Genomic DNA, 21,853 nt, shown 5'->3' with positions numbered 1-21,853 from the left:
CATCGCCGACACTATAATAAAGCTATTAACCCCTATTCCGCCGCTCCCCAACATCGCTGCCACTAAAGTTATTAACCCCTAAACCTCTGGCCTCCCACATAACCGCCACTAAATAAACCCTATTATTATTATTATTATCGGTTATTTGTAGAGTGCCAACAGATTCCGACCCCTAAACCGCCAGCCCCCCACATTTCAAAAAACCTAAATTAAACTATTAACCCCTAAACCTAACAACCCCCTAACTTTAAATTAAAATTATTATAATATAATTATAATTAATATCCCTATCTTAAAATAAATAAAAAAACATTACCTATGAAATTAAAAAAACCAAAGTTTAAACTAACAATCTAACATAACTATTATACTAAAATTAAAATAACTACTAAATAAACTAAATTACACATTAAAAAACCAAACACTACTAAAAAAATGTAAGTCTAAAATTTAAAAAAAAAAATACTAAATTACAAAAAATAAACAAAATTATCCAAAATAAAAACAAGTACACCTAATCTAATAGCCCTATAAAAATAAAAAAGCCCCCCAAAATAAAAAAAGCCCCCCAAAATAAAAAAAACCTAGCCTACAATAAACTACCAATAGCCCTTAAAAGGGCCTTTGTAGGGCATTGCCCTAAATAATTCAGCTCTTTTACCTGTAAAAAAAAATACAGACCCCCAACAGTAAAACCCACCACCCAACCAACCCCCCAAAATAAAAAACCTAACTCTAACAAAAACCTAAGCTGCCCATTGCCCTGTAAAGGGCATTTGTATGGGCATTGCCCGTAAAAGGGCATTCAGCTCTTTTTTAAAAAAGCCCAAACGCTAATCTAAAAAAAAACACCCAAAAAAAACTAAAAAAAAAAAATTAACACTAACCCCCGACGATCCACTTATGTTTTCTGAAGTCCGTACATCCAGGCGGCGAGAAGTCTTCATCCAGGCGGCGATGTCGGGAGTGGCAGATTAGGAGTTAATAACTTTATTTTGTTGTCTGCGATGTCGGTGGCGGCAGATTAGGGGTGTTTAGACTTGGGGTTTTTAGTCATGGTGTTAGGTTGAAACATAACTTTTTCCCCCCATAGACATCAATAGGATTGCGTTACAGCAATTGCCATTCCGCGCTTCAGGTGTTAGTTTTTTTTCTAACACTCTCTCCCCATTGATGTCTATGGGGAAAGCGTGCACAAGCACGTCAAAGCAGCCCTTGGATTTTTATTGCCACCATATCGCACGCACAAGGCGGCTTTTCAGAAACTTGTAATGGCAGCGCTATGTAGGGTGAAATAATGCCACTTCTGTTGAGTTCGTTTATAGCGCAAAACTCGTAATCTAGGCGTATGTCATTTACATACATACATTATGTTTTTGATAAAATACAATTTTTGCTGAACAATTTTGTTGCGATTGTTGATGTAACTGAGTGTTTTTGTGTGAATGGTTCAATTATTCATTTTTTATGATTTTTAATTAACAGTTGTTATTGTGAACTTTTGTATTGTATGCATCTCTTTCCCATACGTTTTCAGGGTAAAAATTGACTTTATGGAATTCCACCACAGGATGGACTAGCAAGCATTCTTATAGAATCTCACCAGCCCAGAGAGCTTTTTAGAATAGGTCCTTGGTGGTGTTTAGGAAAGCTTTGTACATGTGAAGGAGAGACTTCTGAGGTTGGAAAAGCTCTATACATGTGAAGAAGAGACCTGTGAGGTTGGAAAAGCTCTATACATGTGAAGAAGAGACCTGTGAGGTTGGAAAAGCTCTATACATGTGAAGAAGAGATGTGAGGTTTTGGGAAAGCTCTGTACTTGTGAAGAAGAGACCTGTGAGGTTTTGGGAAAGATCTGTACATGGGAAGAAGAGAACTGTGAGGTTTTGGGAAAGCTCTGTACATGTGAAGAAGAGATGTGAGGTTTTGGAAAAGTTCTGTACATGTGAAGAAGAGACCTGTGAGGTTTGTGAAAGCTCTGTACTTGTGAAGAAGAGACCCGTGAGGTTTATGAAAGCTCTATACTTGTGAAAAGAGACCTGTGAGCTTTAGGAAAGTTCTGTAAATGCAAAGATGAGACCTGTGAGATTTGGGAAGCTCTGTACATGTGAAGAAGAGACCTGTAAGATTTGGGAAGCTCTGTACATGTGAAGAAGAGACCTGTAGGGTTTCGGAAAGCTCTGTACATATGAAGAAGAGACCTGTGAAGTTTAGGAAAGTTCTGTACGTGTGAAGATGAGACCCATGAGGTTAGGAAAGCTCTGTACATGCCAAGAAGAGACCGCTGATGTATGGTAAAGCTCTGTACATGTGAAGAAGAGACCCATGAGGTTTGGAAAAGCTCTTTGCATGTGAAGAAGACACCTGTGAGGTTGGGGAAAGCTCTGTACATGTGAAGAAGAGACTTGAGGTTTGGAAAAGCTCTGTACATGTGAATAAGAGACCTGTGAAGTTTAGGAAAGCTCTGTACATATGAAGAAGAGAGCTGTGAGGTTTAGGAAAGCTCTGTACATGTGAACAAGAGAACTTTGAGGGTTAGGAAATATCCCTATATATGTATGAGACTTGTAATAGCCATTTAAATGGTCTGTGATTCTTGAAAAAGCTCTGTGGATTTGCTAAAATCATTTGTGATTTTATGGAACGTTCTTTACAAGTCAAGAAGATTCTTGAGAGTAAGGACTACTCTGTACATGTGAAAATAAATTATTGTAGTTTCCAGTTCCTTGCATACTCACCTTTTTGAACTCCTTGATTAGACATTTAAAATCCAGCTGCAGGGCATTCCCCAGTAGGGGCAGTGGGGTAGGTCCAGGGGGCAGTATTCCTGAGCTGTGACGTTTTCCCCAGATCACCAAGGTAACCAGGAGAGTGATACATAATATCAGAAGTAGCAACCCCACTCCCAGTGCTTCTATCATCATGGCATGAAGACACAGATCTAGACATTAAAATGTAAACAAAACAATCTGTTGTCAATGAGTGCATGAGTTGACATTCCTGCTGAATACACTATTTTGTTATATATTAGAATTTGTTGTAAAATTGTTTTTCTATTGTAATATAAAAAGCTCTTGAGTGACAGTCATTTTTTATTAAAAAAAATATATATATATCACAAGAACGACTGAAAAAACGACAATTACGTTGCTGTCTAAGAAGCATAGACAAATGCAGTACAATAATTACACTGGAAAATATAGCTTTGATTTATTTTTAATTGTGTAATTTATATGCACTAATTGAGTGAGTGACCAGTCAGAAATCCCCCAGAGACCGAGGTAGTATTTGGGTTTAGCTAATCAAAGACTCTGGGCCACTTCTGGCTATGAAAAGTTCCAGATAATGATAAGGCCCGGAACAGAGTAAGTCACAGAATAGCATCTACAAAGGTGTAGCCAGGAGCAGGTGGGGAACAGGTATCAAAAGACAAGACCAAGGTCACAATACAGTCCGAGATCAAAGCCAGGTGTCAGTCCTATAATGTGAAGATCCAGGGTTAAAGGAAAGTCATGGTCAGTGCCAGTCCTATAATGTGAAGATCCAGAAGTAAAGGAAAGTCAAGCTCAGTGTCAGTCCTATAATGTGAAGATACAGGGGTAAAGGAAAGTCAAGGTCAGTGTCAGTCCTATAATGTGAAGATACAGGGGTAAAGGAAAGTCAAGGTCAGTGTCAGTCCTATAATGTGAAGATCCAGGGGTAAAGGAAAGTCAAGGTCAGTGTCAGTCCTATAATGTGAAGATCCAGGGGTAAAGGAAAGTCAAGGTCAGTGTCAGTCCTATAATGTGAAGATCCAGGGGTAAAGGAAAGTCAAGGTCAGTGTCAGTCCTATAATGTGAAGATCCAGGGGTAATGGAAAGTCAAGGTCAGTGTCAGTCCTATAATGTGGAGATCGAAGGGTAAAGGAGAGTCGAGGTCAGTGTCCTATAATGTGGAGATCCAGGTGTAAAGGAAAGTCAAGGTCAGTGTCAGTCCTATAATGCGTATATCCAGGGGTAAAGGAGAGTCAAGGTCAGTGTCCTATAATGTGGAGATCCAGGGGTAAAGGAGAGTCAAGGTCAAACAAATGTTAATGTTTAAAAGCTACAGGTGATAAGTCACTTGTAGCTACAAATACTTAATGTGCTGGAGATCCTCTGCTTGCCAGAGCCCTGGCCAAGATAACAGCTGGATAATGTGCTGGAGATCCTCTGCTTTCCAGAGCCCTGACCATGATAACAGCTGGCTTAAAGGGACAGCCAAGAGCCAAAAAAAACTTTCATGATTCAAATAGGGCATGTAATGTTAAACAATTTTCTAATTTACTTTTATCACCAATTTTACTTTGTTCTCTTACTATTCTTAGCTGAAAGCTAAACCTAGGAGGTTCATATGCTAATGTATTAGACCTTAAAGGCCGCCTCTAATCTGAAAGCATTTTGACAATTTTTTCGCCACTAGAGGGCGATAGTTCATGTGTTTCACATAGATAACATTGAGCTCATGCATGTGAATTTACCGAGGAGTGAGCACTGATTGGCTAAATTGCAAGTTTGTCAAATGAACTAAAATAAGGGGGCAGTCTGTAGAGGCTTAGATACAAGGTAATTACAAAGGTAAAACGTGTATTATTATAACTGTGTTTGTTAATACAAAACTGGGGAATGGGCAATAAAGGGATTATCTATCTTTTTAAACAACAACAATTCTGGTGTTGACTGTCCCTTTAACCCTTTCAGTGCTAACAATGGCTCTGAGCCATCGCAGAGTTTCCCACTCAGGTGCTAACGATGACTTAGAGACGTCGCTAGCACTCTCCCACCTTGAGGAAGATCTGGGGGCTCCCACCCGCTCCTACCCCGGCGACCAGGCCTGTTTAGTGATGGGCATCACCAAGGCTTCACGTTATGTGTGGTGACGTCACGCGCAATGACGTGATGATGTCACCGTGCAACTTTATTTAAAAATAACAATGTTAAGAATAGGAAAAGGGGGCATGCTGCTTAGAAGCCTGTATCTCATACATCTAAGCAGCTACAGACCCCCAAGACCCACCGTTGGAAAGGTAATCACCTAACCATTCCAACAGGATAAGTCTCAAGGGGTTAAAGGGACATTAAACCCAATTTTTTATTTCATTATTCACATAGAGAATACAGTTTTAAACAAATTCCAATTTATGTCTATTATCTAATTTGCTTCATTGTTTAGATTTCTTTGTTTAAGAAATAGCAATGCACATAAGTGAGCCAATCACACAAGGCATCTATGTGCAGCCACCAATCATCAGCCTCTGAGCCTATCTAGATATGCTTTTCAGCAAAAATATCAAGAGAATAAAGCAAATTAGATAATAGAAGTAAATTAGAAAGTTGTTTAAAATGGCATGCTCTTTCTAAATCATGAAAGAAAAAAAATTGGGGTTTAATGTCCCTTTAATGCTCTTGGTTCCCAAAACCTATATTAACTTTAGCGCGGTTGGGGCTCTAACAAGAAGAGGATCGGGTTAGCGTGTTCTCCAGCACGTTCAGATAAGTATTAAACCCATAATAAAAAAATTAAACGGACAGTCAAGTAAAAAATAACTTTCATGATTCAAATAGTGCATACAATTTTAAACAACTTTCCGATTTACTTTTATCATCAAATTTGCTTTGTTCTCTTGGTATTCTTAGTTGGAAGCTAAACCTAGGAAGTTCATATGCTAATTTCTTAGACCTTAAAGGCCGTCTCTGCGTTTGACATTTTTTTACCACTAGAGGGCGTTAGTTCATGTGTTTCATATAGATAACATTGAGCTCATACACAGGAATTTACCAAGGAGGGAGCATTGATTGGCTAAAATGCAAGTCTGTCAACAGAACTGAAATAAGGGGGCAATCTGCAGAGGCTTAGATACAAGGTAATAACAGAGGTAAAACGTGTATTATTATAACTGTGTTGGTTGTGCAAAACTGGGGAATGGGTAACTAAGGGATTATCTATCTTTTAAAACAACAGAAATTCTGGTGTTGACTGTCCATTTAAGGAAAACTAATATTGATGAATTTCGACAGTATTTCTCTGTTTTCTTTCTTTTTTTTTGGTGCATTAATTTGGATTTAGTTTGTGAAAACGAAAATCCTATTTTCATGATTAATGTGCACTCATCCTAAAACTAATGCACATCTCTATTGTAAGGGAGTTTGCTGAATGTGTTGTACTGTATGGATATTTGTTTGTGTATGTGTATATATATTATGTTACATCATCTGTGGGGAGTTGCCTATGTCAGAAGAATTATTTTATCAAATTATAAAAAGAATTCATTTGATACAGGAAATGTATTTAAAATCATCTTGGATATAACATTCTAATTGAACAAGAGCATTTGGCTAACATTTACCACACCCCCATGAGTAGGGTGACCATATTGCCGCTTTAAAAAGGGACACATATGATATATGCATATGTCAGATTTCTTATACAAAATATTTCTTTAAACAGTCCTGAAAACAGCCCTGACATATGTATTTTTCATATCTGTCCCTTTTTAAAGCGGCAATATGGTCAGCCTACCCATGAGTCATAAGGTAACAATGTAAATTGTCTTGGATCACGTGTCTAAATGTTACCTTTTACCAATAAGAACCCCTGCTGTTTGTAAACACAAAAAAATGTTACCTGGGGTGGGGGGGGGGGGTTGTTATCAACAGAACAGAGAGAACTGTTGTTCCAACTCAAGGGAGTGGAGTCCCTTTGTCTAAGATTTTGTTTATGCTCTGGTGGATGGAATTACAAACAAATGATGCCTGCTATTCTAAATGACCAATTCAGACACTCCCTAAATTGAACTGTGGTACAACAATGTTTATTAAGAAAATAAATAAAATTTTGAAATATAAGAAATTAAAGGTTAGAATGGTGTATATAAGAATTGGCACATAAAATTGTGATAATGTCCAACGTATCTAAATGTATAGAGAAATTAAATGGACATGTAAAAATTACCAGTATTGCATTATGTGTGTAGAAGGTTCATATGTTTTTAAAATAACTACTTCAAAAATTTGATAACTATATGTATAGATAAGTTAAATATGGAATTAAGTATATGAAATAACCAGTATATGAATATGTATATGCCTGTGTATATATATATATATATATATATATATATATATATATGTATGTGTGTGTGTGTATATATATATATATATATATATATGTATGTATGTCTGTATGTATGTATGTATGTATGTGACTTGTACATTTATGTATAGTATATAGATATAAATATATATATATATACTGATTATCTGACCAAATTATACTCCCAGGTATCACCACGCATTGAGGAGTCATGACAGAATAAAAGATACATATAATAAGAAACTATTGTAAAATACTATATAATTCATTATGCCTCATCTGTAACATACACTTATATATGAGATGCCCACATAAGGAAATTCTATTTATGTATATGCCTTATGTATAAATAAGTGTATATCTAAGTAATAAGGATTTAATTTTAAACTGGTACATTTTAGTTAAACAAAAAAAATATTAAAATTAGTAGTTTTGGGATCCAAGCACTCAATGTATTAGTGAATTGCCTGGGTGCTCTTTATGGTAGATAGGTAGAAACTTCAAGGAAAGAAGAGGCACTCACAGGACTTAGTAAACATAAATGTTATTAGTATTTCATCAACAAAGGTTCAGTCAACGTTTCAGTCCTCACAGGAACCTTTGTCAAGACTGTATCGTAATCCATATATGTGCAATATGTTCAGCAGTTGTCATATTGCACATATACGGATTATGATACAGTCTTGACAAAGGTCCTGGGAGGACCGAAACGTTGACTGAACCTTTGTTGATGAAATACTAATAAAATTTATGTTTACTAAGTCCTGTGAGTGCCTCTTCTTTCCTTGAAGTATATATATATATATGTGTTGTGTGTGTGTGTGTATGAAAAATGACTTCTAAGAAGAATAAATATAAGAAATTTACACAAGTTCACTTTTATAGCACAGCTCACCATCGCCATCTTGTGGTGAATTAGTAAAAGTACAACCCGCTATACTTAACATTGGATGAATTATTCCCAAAAGTTAATTAGCATCCATCCAATCATAGCACTACATATCCTCACACATCTGTGAATGGCTGTTAGAGATTAGGGCGGAGTTATAGTTAAGCATAAATTGGGTTACTGAGCATTCACAGAGACGCTGGGTTGCATGAAAGAAGGGTGGATACGCTGTCCAATTTCCCTCTGAAATAGAATTTTGAATCCTGGTTGTACCCATTCTATATTTTTGATATCCTTGGAAATTATTGCCTGCATTTCCTGCAGACTAAGAGATTTTGTGGGACCCGATGCAAGGGAAACACACAGCTTGACCAGTGATAACCCAGGGCTTGGAGGATCAAACATTTGGGGAAGTATAAAAAGTCTTTAATTATATATAAGCAGTTGTTGCATTTAACCCCTTAAGGACACGGCCATTTTTCAATTTCTTTCCCTTAAGGACCAGGGCTATTTTTACATTTCTGCGGTGTTTGTGTTTAGCTGTAATTTTCCTCTTACTCGTTTACTGTACCCACACATATTATATACCGTTTTTCTCGCAACCAAATGGACTTTCTAAAGATACCATTATTTTCATCATATCTTATAATTTACTATTAAAAATATTATAAAATATGAGGAAAAAATGGAAAAAAACACACTTTTTCTAACTTTGACCCCCAAAATCTGTTACACATCTACAACCACCAAAAAACAACCATGCTAAATAGTTTCTAAAATTTATCCTGAGTTTAGAAATACCCAATGTTTACATCTTCTTTGCTTTTTTTGCAAGTTATAGGGCCATAAATACAAGTAGCACTTTGCTATTTCAAAACCACTTTTTTTCAAAATGAGCGCTAGTTACATTGGAACCCTGATATCTGTCGGGAATACCTAAATATCCCTTGACATGTATATATTTTTTTTTAGAAGACATCCCAAAGTATTGATCTAGGCCCATTTTGGTATATTTCATGCCACCATTTCACCGCCAAATGCGATCAAATAAAAAAAAATGTTAACTTTTTCACAAACTTTAGGTTTCTCACAGAAATTATTTACAAATAACTTGTGCAATTATGGCATAAATGGTTGTAAGTGCTTCTCTGGGATCCCCTTTGTTCAGAAATAGCAGACTTATATGGCTTTGGGTTGCTTTTTGGTAATTAGAAGGCTGCTAAATGCCACTGCGCGCCACACGTGTTTTATGCCCAGCAGTGAAGGGGTTAATTAGGGAGCATGTAGGGAGCTTGTAGAGTTAATTTTAGCTTTAGTGTAGTGTAGTAGACAACCCAAAGTATTGATCTAGGCCTATTTTGGTAAATTTAATGCCACCATTTCACCGCCAAATGCGATCAAATTTAAAAAAAACGTAATTTTTTTCGCAATTTTAGGTTTCTCACTGAAATTATTTACAAACAGCTTGTGCAATTATGGCACAAATGGTTGTAAATGCTTCTCTGGTATCCCCTTTGTTCAGAAATAGCAGACATATATGGCTTTGGCAATGCTTTTTGGTAATTAGAAGACTGCTAAATGCCGCTGCACATCACACGTGTATTATGGCTAGCAGTGAAGGGGTTAATTAGGGATCTTGTAGGGAGCTTGCAGGGTTAATTTTAGCTTTAGTGTAGAGATCAGCCTCCCACCTGACACATCAGACCCACTGATCCCTCCCAAACAGCTCTCTTCCCTCCCCCACCCCACAATTGTCCCCGCCATCTTAAGTACTGGCAGAAAGTCTGCCAGTACTAAAATAAAAGGTATCTTTTTTTTTTCTTTTTTTTTTGGGAGCATATTTACATATGCTGCTGTGTAGGATCCCTCTTAGCCCCAAACCTCCCTGATCCCCCCCCCAAACAGCTCTCTAACCCTCCCCCTCTACATTATTGGGAGCCATCTTTGGTACTGGCAGCTGTCTGCCAGTACCCAGTTTACAAAAAAAATGTATATTTTTTATTTTTTCCCCACTTTTCTGTAGTGTAGCTTCCCCCCCCAAGACTAAACCCCCACCCCCTCCCAGATCCCTTCGATTAACATATTTATCCCCCCTCTCTCCCTCTAAATAGAAACCACTGTTCCATAGTGTAATGGTTCCCACCCGCTCCCTCCCCGTGCACTCGCCCGCCCGCCTCCCCTGTGCACGCGCGCGCGTCCGTGCGCGCCCCCCAGCAATCCCGCCCACGATCCCGCCCACCGGTAAGCCATCGATCGCCGCCCACCCGCCTCCCACGTCTGCTCCCACCCACCAACGATCGCGGCATCGATGTCCGGTGCAGAGAGGGCCACAGAGTGGCTCTCTCTGCATCGGATGGGGAAAAATGTTATTGCAGTGATGCCTCGATATCGAGGCATCACTACAATAACCGGAAAGTGGCTGGAAACGATCAGGATCGCTTCCAGCCGCTTTCAACCCCAACGTCGTGCAGGGTACGTCGCTGGTCTTTAAAGACCAGTTTGTGCAAGACGTTCCCTGTACGACGCGTGTCGTTAAGGGGTTAAGGTCCTTATTAAGATTTGTATTAGATGGTTATAGGCCCAATTTTTATATGTACTTACCCCTATAGTCTAATTTATATTGTCTAGGACTCTAAATCAGCTACCAATACCAGAAAATCTTGTTCCAGATAGTGTTCACTTAATTCAGTTTATTGTAAGAACAACCCTGGTGTTGTGTTTAAGTATATTTTATTTTAGTAGTTTTATATTCCCTAAAGTTGAAACTTGATGAGGCATTAGAGAAGTTTTTATGCATTTCTTTGGCTGTAGATATACATTCTGAATCTGACTGATTGCATGGTATTTTTAAGTTTTCAAAACCTAATAATGACAATATCTGCTAAGATTGTATTAAATAACTGTTGTTAGTAACACATATTGCATAATTGGTTCATGTTGATTTAATTTGACCTTGTTATAGACTTCACTGTTAAATTTATACCCATAGGATCAAAGCAAAGTGTATAGTTTTTTTTTGTGTATAATTAAATGATATATCGCTTGTTAATATCTTGTTTAATGTATAATAAATCTGTATATATTTTTCCAAACTGAATCCTCTTTACTCCACAAAAGTAATTTGCCGTGTTTAAAAAGATATCACCTGATTAGAACTATTGAAAAATAATACAAATATATTGGAGTTTACCGCTGAGATAGTTTTAATTATATCTGTAACCTTATATAAAATATATAACACGTTGGAGGTTACGGAGATAGTCATAATTTAATATTGTATTCTAAAATATATAACAATATATATACACACATACATACATACATACATATATATACATATATATGTGTGTGTGTGTGTATACAGTATATATATATATATATATATATATATATGTGTGTGTGAGTATGTAAGCAAACTTAAATAGGCCTATAGGCCCCTCCCCTATATCAGGTCACCAATCCTTGGAGACCGTGTGCAAAACATTGGGCTGTACCAATTGAATAGCCCAAAAATCGTGACATAGCTTAACAGTATGTGCAGTATATTATCATGTGAAAATTATAGTGTAAACACAAACTATAGTGTAATGATCATAGTAATGTTACCATAATATTAGTGTAACATGATCTCACACTTCCCTCAATGCCACACCGACGTATGCCCCAGACCCCGGTCATCATGGTTTACCCCATGCAAATGAACCACAGATGTGTAGTACGTAACATCACAGATCCTGAGAGGTGTAAAGTTCAATTAGCAGAGATGATGGAAAGATTCGCACAACGTGGATATAAGAGAAAAGAGCTTTTGACCATGTGTGAACAGGCTGTCCAAGATGAGAGCAGAAGTAACAAGAAAGAACAGGTTACCACCACCCTCCAACTTACATTTGTGACAACATACACCCCAGATCAGTATCACATCACCAAAACAATCGAGGATGAATGGAAATTGATCCTGTCTGATGCCACACTTCCATTTGGGAAATGGGGAACACCCCGCTTAGCATACAGAAGGGGTAGGAGCCTGAAGGATTTCCTGATGAGGACAGACCTTACACCCCTGGCTGATAAGCAACTCTGGCTGAGGAAGAAAAAAGGCTGTTTCAAGTGCACAAGCTGCATGACATGCAACAGTATGCATACAGGGGCAACCTTCTAACATCCATAGAAAAAGAAGAAATACAAAATTAACTTATTTCTAACATGTACAACACCGTACATCATTTATCTTCTGAACTGTCCGTGCGGACTGTTCTATACTGGTAAAACCATTGATGATGCCAGAACCCAGATGGCCAATTACCGGTCGGGCATAAGATCAGCTCTAAAAAGTGGAAAATCTGAACAACCGGTGGCCCGACACTTCCTAGAGAGAGGACACACGGTCACAGATTTGAAATTCCGAATAATCGACCATGTGTCCACCCCAAGAAGAGGGGGTAACAGAGCTAAGACCCTCTTGCAGAAGGAGACCAGATGGATACACGAACTGGGAACTTTGGCCCCTAGAGGCCTCAATGTCCAGAGTGGATGGCAGTGTTTCCTGTGAAGGACTTCCACAACTAATGGATTATAGTTCTAGATGAGAGTCTCTGATCGCATTATAGATATAGCCTGTTATGAGGGTCCACAGTATCATATATTTTCCTACAATGGTGGTTACCCCATTTAAGCAGTCTGCCACCCTCTACCTTGCTGAATTTTAGTGGGATCTGACTGTGGGATGTTTCTCATCCTGTGTTATATTGCGGAGTGGTCCCAGTCACTGTGAGTCCCAGCATTTAAGTGCCCTGTTTGGATAAGGGTTTTTGTTTTTATATCTGAGTTTTATCTCTCTTTTTAATGATAGTGTTTGTCCTTGTTCATATATTTGTCTCACTTTTTATGCAGATTATCACACTGTTCACTTATGTCATTTAGTGTTCATGATCTCACGACCCTTATTCCATGCCGGGCATGTGAGTGGATTCCGCCCTCTTGACGTTGGTTATTTGATCCTGAGGGGTAGATGTTGGTGTATGGGATGTCAGTGGAGGATTATATTGTTTTGCTCCACATATGTGTGGATCGGTTGCGCTTTCCTGATTAGGTGGTGTTGAGAATATGTGGTATAGGGTGATGAGTATACAGGTGTACTATAGGGGTCGCTGATACCCCCCCTTCTTTTGGCATATCCAGAAAGGATAGGATGTGGGTGCTTTTAGTCTGACCTGTTGGGCATGTACCCCCTCGGGATCTGAGGGGTAGGGCACCAGTCAGTGGTTGGAGCGTTGACTGGTAGAGGTTTAGGGGTATGCTGCTAATATATGATTTGGGTGCTTATAGGGTACTAGTCTGTGATGGTATTTCAGGTTATGATATTTCTCTTTTTTGGATAAATGTGCACACTTTTGGGATGACTGACGATAGTGTTGCCAGGTGGATACTTCTGTATGTGAGTGTGTGGCTCTCGACATGGGATTGTTGTTTCAGGAGAGGTACCCGCTTTGCAGAGTTAATATTAAGGTTGGTCTTATATGTATAACACCCTAAACAAGGGCCCCATTTTATTTGCAGCACCCTCACTGTGTTTAACTTCTCTATGTAGGTGTCTGATGAGCCATATGTGGCTGTCAGTTCTGTGTGTGTTGTACCTGACCCTCGGAGCTATGCGCAGTATTCCCAGCCTATCAATGAGGGGATGTTCACATCCCATAGTAGACACAACGAAAATTTGTCAAAAGAAGAGAGACAAGCACTGAGAAAACTCAGCGAAGATCTCATGATCGTGATACGCCCTACTGATAAGGGTGGGGCTGTGGTAGTGATGGACGGGATCCTATGATTAAGTGCTCCGAAACTAGTCAGGATGTCTGCCTGCCACGTACCTGGTTTTAAATTGTTCCAATACATTTTTGTTTTATAGAAAAGAGTGTAAGATCTAAGGAGCGCCTCGAAATGGGCAAAGGATAATAAAATCGTGTTCAAAATTGGTTTTGTGTTATCTAAAAGATTGTGATGTATGGTTTTAGCAAATAATTTATTTTACAGTACAATTACAGCTAAAATATTTGACCAGTCGTGCAAAATCTTAACATAAAAACATTCATGGATCCATGTGATAAAAGATAGAAATAAAAAAATAATAAATAATAATAATAGCACACACAAAATACTACTAATTAGAATAAAAACATACATAAAATCACATATGCAGAATAAACCAGTCTGAGGTTGACTAGATACAAATTTCCCCTTCTAATGTAAAAAGAGAAATAATTAAACAAGGGAGTGATCAATTAGTTTGTCAAACAAATTAAGACAAAGTGTTACGAAAAGATATAAGTGCGTATCCACACAAATGTGGTGATTGTCCCTAGTGATAAAAGTTATGTTTCCAAGTCTCTCTGCGGTGACCAAATCCAAAAGAAAGTTCACTTAATCCAGTATGAATGATGAGTAATAAATGGTGTTTACAGAATCAGGCATCAATGTGTCCAAGATAAAAAAACGTGAATTGTGGAACAATGAAAAATAGCAAAATGTGAAAAATAGCAAAAATATAAAAATTAAAAAATGTGAAAAAATATGAAAAAAATAAAAATAGTGAAACATACATGAAAAATAAAATGTTAAGTGATTTTCCAGAAGTAAGAAAGTCAATAATGTGTAGTGTGGTACTCCTTGGTGTTTGAGATAAAATCCATATACCAAAATATATGCTAAATCAAAAATAGAACAAACATTCCCAGTAGAACCTGTGGAATACAAAAACAAAATAGTGCAAAATTGCTTCTTAAACTTTAGATATATATGAAATGAGGCATACCATAAATACCATTGATCACTCCCTTGTTTAATTATTTCTCTTTTTACATTAGAAGTGGAAATTTGTATCTAGTCAACCTCAGACTGGTTTATTCTGCATATGTGATTTTATGTATGTTTTTATACTAATTAGTAGTATTTTGTGTGCGCTATTATTATTATTTATTATTTATTATTTTTTATTTCTATCTTTTATCACATGGATCCATGAATGTTTTTATGTTAAGATTTTGCACAACTGGTCAAATATTTTAGCTGTAATTGTACTGTAAAATAAATGATTTGATGCAATCATACATCACAATCTTTTAGATAACACAAAACCTATTTTGAACACAATTTTATTATCCTTTGCCCATTTTGAGGCGCTCCTTAGATCTTAGACTCTTTTCTATCAATCTTATTCAAGATATACTAGGTATCTTGTCTCTAGGGAGCTATAAGAATTCTTATAGAGAGGGCGCTGTGATACACCCCCTTTTTCTAAATTTTTGTTTTATATCAGCCCTTTTTCCCTGATGCCTTTTTAGTGCGGCTGTGATCTTCTTCTTTTTTCTTGCCATAAGTGATGGACGTGAACACAGCAACCCCAGACGATCGTTTTGGCCTTCATGGGGCCTCGTCAGTGAGGTGTAGCCATATTCCTCTAAGCACACTGAGCAAGGAGTCCACGTCTGGTTGCCACTTTTTTCCCATAGGGAGACTAAATACATACAAAGAGAAGCACACTCAAAGGAACAAACAACTGGCTCAATACCATTGTTAGCCTGTTCTATGGCGATTTACCACCTGGGGTCAGCTTTTTAGCCCTGAAATATCAGGCAATTCCTCTCTGAACAAGGAACACAGCAACCCCAGAAGATAGTTTCGGCCTTCATTGGGCCTCGTCAGTGAGGTGTAGCCATAATCCTCTAAGCACACTGAGCAAGGAGTTCACGTCTGGTCTCCCTCACAGGAATGAACAACTGGCTCAATACCATTGTTAACCTGTTCTATGGTGATTTACCACCTGGGTGCAGCTTTTTAGCCCAGTAATGCTTTTCACAGAGTAGAACTTTCCTGTAGTATTTCAGTCTGATCCGGCCTATTACGGTCAGTCCAGTGCTGAAATACCTGGCAATTCCTCTCTGAACAAGAAACACAGCAACCCCAGACGATAGTTTTGGCCTTTATTGGGCCCCATCAGTTAGGTGTAGCAATATTCCACTAAGCACTAACAATGTGCTTACTAAGGATGGACATAGATCCTAATTATTATCTATGGTAGCCAGAACCACCGGATGGGTGGTGCTATCCTCTAGTATTGGTGTTGTTCATCCAGCTAGCATTATTGTCTATTCCACTGCATTTTTATGCATCTAAGTATTCAAATGTTCCTCTATTCTTTGGCATAGATCCTCAGGTTTTATCCCATGTTGACAGTTTCCAGTGTTTTTTTCTGGGTCACCCTCTGGGAGAGGTGTTGCCATTGATTTCTCTCATTACAAGCATTTTTGTAGTAATGCATTTGCATAGATCATCATTGATAGTCCAAGGTAGCAGATTCCTGGTGGAGTACAGGGTTACTCTCTGGAAGAGGTGTTGCATCTAGCGTTGTTTTTTTTTTTGCCTTTATGTAATTGAATTTCTCTGCCGCCAGAGTCTGTGCGTATGTGGACATAGCCTAATTAAATATGTGCCTTTTGAATTGAATTGGTGTCACACCTTCTTTAATAATTTAATTGAGTGCTGAAATCCCTGTCTTTTATGAGAATATATGTATTCTCTATTTTATTTCTTCCTTATACAAATTAAACATTCATGATATATTGTTGTATTTTCCTCTCCCCATTTGTAAGTATATATATATGTGCGTGTGTATGTGTGTGTATATATATATATGTATATACAATGTATATATATATATATATATATATATACATACACATATACATACACATATATATATATATATATATATATCCTCCATGTGTATCTGCACTCTCAATCTCTTCCAGTCATCAACCAGGGTGCCAGGTGAGTAATATTCACAGTATTTTCAAAATAGGACTGCACTCGCTGGATTTAAGCATAAAACTTATTTTATTTTATTGTGGTAACGTTTCGGAGTCCACAGACTCCTTCCTCAGACCAGTACAAACATGCAAGTGAACACAGTGCCTTATATATACAATAAGCCCCACCCATCTAACAATACCTGTGTGAATTGCGCCAAAAACATGGTTGTCATGGTGATGACCCCCTCAACCAAACAATATTGCCATACAACTAAGCTAATAAAATAGTAAAATATATAGAGCAGAAATACAAACGTATCATTATAGCAATGTATATCCATGTAGACCAACATTTGCAGTATCAAGTTACACTGTGTTAACAATAATTCAGCACATGATTCATGTTTATAAAGTCACATTAAGCATGGAACAATTGAGTCACAATAATCTATCCCTAATTTATAGCTAGTTGGTTACTTATATGAGTCTGTATGTGTCCATAATTGAGGTTATTACACAGTCATCATATCACATATTCTTTAAATAAGCGTTACCCAGAATTGGAGAATCCTAGTAAATCTATGCCACTGCTATTGTAAACGCATCATGTTTGTCAGGTCATAACAGATCTAGATTATTGCTGATACTCATAGCAGACACCTCCGTATAGGAACATACCTTATGTAAAAATGCCAGTATCCCCAGTCTGACTAGTGATCTGCCAAAAAGATGTGTTGCTGTCAAGTGCCAAGTTAAGTGTCTCAGAGACGCTGTGCAGTGAACTCCGGCGTCTGTGGTGTAATTCCTCAAACCGCATGGCTAATTAGCATATGCGGCTGATGTCACCCGGCTTGCGCTACTGCTTGTAGTCATGGTAACCGCGGTGCGTTTATACAGCTTCAAGCCCTGTCAGTATTATCAGAGTGATTTGAACACATTAGTGAGTGTTAGGTGGCCATGTAACAATACAGCAGTAGCTCACCCAATGTTACCAGAACGGTTACAACAGATGTAAAAGGGCAAGGTATTAAGGCTTCCACCGGTGGGGAATAATTTACATAGTGCACAACTTATAGTGCATAGTTAAAGTGTATTGTCACCCATATCGCTATTGTGGGGTAGTTGCTAAGGCTCTAGTAATAAATCCCTTGTTAGGTTACCGCAGCTGAGGTGGCAAATGGGTCATATGAGAAAGAAACAAAAATGTACATAAAGATAAAACTAAATGTAAATACAGATACAACCAAGGCTTCCACTAGAAGCAACATAACATGGTCCAACACATTATGGTATCCCACATACCTCATCAAATAAGGTAGCATATTGTCTTATTACTCCAATTTTAAGCATATATCTGATACAGACTAACACAATGAGTATATATCTCAGGATACTTATTAGCACAACATTCGTTTAACAGTATTACCTCCTTGTGTCTGGATACCATTGTGTCCATATAGCTGAACCTCAAATAATATCATTGGTTCACTATTCATAATTGGCAATCAAGGATGGGCATGTAAGCTAGTTTAGTTCTGGTCCATACATAAGTCATTATAAGGTGTTAACTCCTTATATAAGGTGGTGGTATTATAGTGGTCATAGACTTCCATTCATGATGGTGACAGGTGACTCCATGGAGAGATGAGAGTTATATTCATACTAGGTTCGTGGAGATGTCATGGTACCCTAACATTATCCAAGTGCCCTTCAATCCCATGTTTCAACCACCTCTGATAAGGCAACAGTAGAGACTCATGAGTGGCACGGATACCTAATCCAGTGTGTATCACATTGTGTAACATGAAACACACTGGTTAGTGTACTAACCCTCATGTATAGTCAAGATCGAGGTGGTCCATCTTAGTGTGTATCCCAGAGCTACAAGTGACTATCCCTGGTTGGATATCAAGCTCTATCAAGTGTCCCACTATAGCAGGTGATTCACCACGGGTGAATCCTCACAAGTATGGGATCAGTGGTATATAACCACACCACACTGTTATCAGAGGAAGCAATGCCAATCGTTAGACATATTTAGGCCCTTAGGATGTAGGGTACCAAGTCTGTGTATCCACCTCGTTTCACACTGAAGTAAGGCTTTGTCCCTGTCACCTCCTCGTTTAAGTGGTGGAACGTGGTCAATCAAGACGAATCTTAGGTCCGTTACCTTATGTTTGGCCATAAGGAAATGGCGTGCCACGGGTTGGTCCGATACCCCTTTGTCCAGGGCACTCCTTATGGCTGATCTATGGTTCGCCATCCTGAGTCTTGCGTTGTCCGTCGTTTTTCCTACATAAAATAGGCCACAACAACAGCTGAGCAGATAAATAACATGAGAGGTTGTACAGGTAATGAAATGTTTTATTGTATATTTCTGGGTTGTGTGTGGATGTCTGAAGACTTTACACGGGATCATCCCACTGCATGTTGTGCATCCCAGACACCTGTAGCAACCCTTTTTCTTAGTCTTTAGCCATTGTTGTTTATTATAGCACTGCTGGGGGTCTGTGGACATGAGCAGGTCTCTTAGGCTGGTGATGGACAAGATCAACAAACAAGTCAGTGACTATAGAAAAGAATTGGTAGCTTTTAAAAACCAGAAACTACTAACGGTAGACAACGATTATAAGGACAAAAGAATTTACGCATGGATCCATGGTGGTAACCAAGGAGGCCCACAGAGACAGAGACGTCTACGGAACTACAGATCAAGATATCTCAATACTATTGACAGTAGCTCAGGCTCTGAGAATGAGACCGGGAACTACGAACAACGCCATCAAGACCAGGCACCCACACCATCACAGACACCTTTTTTAGGGGTAACCACAAGATCGGCAAACACAAGAGGTCGAGGCCGCACCCGCGGAGGGGGAATTACTGTAGGTAGAAGACCCCCCCTGCCACCAAGATGAAAAACCCTGATATAGTCATCAACCTTAGTCAAAGGACACTGGAAGAAGGTGAGATTAGTTTACTAAATAAGGGTCTCACATTTATCCCTACATTTACTAATGATGACTTTGAGAATTACTTGGATATACAAAGATTCCAAAGGAACCTCAAATTAAAGGAACACTTTAAGGATATATCCATAGAAAAGGAAATAAAGCAATTTAAACCTAAAAGCAAATTTGAACCCAAAACCTGTGGCTCAAGCATTAAAACCTACACCAGATTGATTGGTAATGACACTAAGGAGCTAGAACAAATGAAACACAGACCTAACCTCAATAAAGCAGAATGAATGGCACTAAAAACCTTGGCCAAAGACACAGACATTATCATACGCCCAGCGGACAAGGGAGGAGCAATCATAGTCATGGACTATGTACAGTATCGCAAGGAAATCTTAAGACAACTGGATGATCACCAGACCTATAAGAAATTAACCCGGGACCAAACGAATGAGTTCAAAAGGGATATAGACAGTACACTATTAGAAGCACACCAGATGAACTGGATCAACATTGATGAATACAACTTCTTGAGGACCACTCATCCGATTCATCCAATATTGTACACTTTACCGAAGATACATAAAGATCAACAGAATCCCCCAGGAAGACCAATTGTGTCAGCCAGAGGGTCCTTACTACAACCTATAGCACAGTTTGTTGATGCCCTTTTACAACCCCTTGTAAGATCTATGGACTCATATATTAGGGACTCAGGTGACCTCATTTCCATCCTCAACACGGTGGATAAAGTTGATGACAATGACTTATTAGTCACATTGGATGTAAGAAGCTTGTACACGGTCATTCCCCATAGGGAGGGACTTAAGGCAGTAGCAGTGGCGTTGACACGATTCCCATACGTGGGACCACCTATCTCTCTGATCCTGGACCTATTGGAAAAATGCTTAACCTTGAATTATTTCCGTTTTGAAAACACATTTTACCAGCAATTGACGGGGACAGCCATGGGATCGAACATGGCCCCGTCATATGCCAACTTGTATATGGAACAGTTTGAACGTGAAACCATTGACATCTATAATATCGACACAGTGAAACACTACAAAAGATACATTGACGATGTCTTTTTCATATGGCATGGCACAAAAGACACTCTGGTGGATTGGGTCACTCACATAAATGCGCTTGAGACCCCAATCAAATTTGAACTTAAATACGATGGGAATTATATTGACTTTCTAGACCTTAGGATTTACAAAAAACAAGGCACATTATGTACAACTCTCTACACTAAACCAACTGACCGGAATTCAATACTCGAAGCATCCAGTAACCACCCTCCCCACACCAGAAAAGCAATTATAAAGTCACAAATGATTAGAGTGTTAAGAAACAATACTGAAGCCAGCAATCATGAAACACAATTAAACATGATGGCTGAAAAGTTCTTACAAAGGGGCTACAGTATGGAACTCATACAAAATGTTATTGCTGAGGTGGTCACTCATGGAATGAATCCGGTAGACCAACGGGAGCAGCCAAAGAGAGACAGGATGGTTTTCACTACGACCTTCAACAAAGGAAAGGACAAGATGGCTGATAATATCAGGAAGAGATGGGAGATCTTAACTACAGACCATACTCTACCATTTAAGCATATAGATCCTCCCATCATGGGTTACAGACGGGGAAGGAGCCTAAGAGACCTGCTCATGTCCACAGACCCCCAGCAGTGCTATAATAAACAACAATGGCTAAAGACTAAGAAAAAGGGTTGCTACAGGTGTCTGGGATGCACAACATGCAGTGGGATGATCCCGTGTAAAGTCTTCAGACATCCACACACAACCCAGAAATATACAATAAAACATTTCATTACCTGTACAACCTCTCATGTTATTTATCTGCTCAGCTGTTGTTGTGGCCTATTTTATGTAGGAAAAACGACGGACAACGCAAGACTCAGGATGGCGAACCATAGATCAGCCATAAGGAGTGCCCTGGACAAAGGGGTATCGGACCATCCCGTGGCACGCCATTTCCTTATGGCCAAACATAAGGTAACGGACCTAAGATTTGTCTTGATTGACCACGTTCCACCACTTAAACGAGGAGGTGACAGG

The 21,853-nt window shown here is 38.6% G+C and overlaps 1 protein-coding gene across 2 annotated transcripts in view; it reads right to left on the bottom strand.

Annotated features, from left to right (window-relative positions):
- Nucleotides 1-21,853, bottom strand: part of LOC128666866 (cytochrome P450 2C18) — a 60,710-nt gene that overhangs the window by 34,460 nt on the left and 4,397 nt on the right. The window contains exon 2 of one of the 2 annotated variants that reach the window (XM_053721668.1): nucleotides 2,739-2,941. In XM_053721668.1, coding sequence (XP_053577643.1) covers nucleotides 2,739-2,924 — 186 coding nt within the window. In that variant the 5' untranslated portion in view covers nucleotides 2,925-2,941. Of the gene's footprint in view, nucleotides 1-2,738; nucleotides 2,942-21,853 lie in introns of those variants that run through there. The other variant, XM_053721669.1, reaches the window with a different exon arrangement.

The sequence above is a fragment of the Bombina bombina genome, chromosome 7 (assembly GCF_027579735.1).
Source record: "Bombina bombina isolate aBomBom1 chromosome 7, aBomBom1.pri, whole genome shotgun sequence".
Lineage (NCBI taxonomy): Eukaryota > Metazoa > Chordata > Amphibia > Anura > Bombinatoridae > Bombina > Bombina bombina.
Note: the sequence above shows the minus strand (reverse complement) of the source record. Positions and strands in the feature narration are given on the sequence as shown.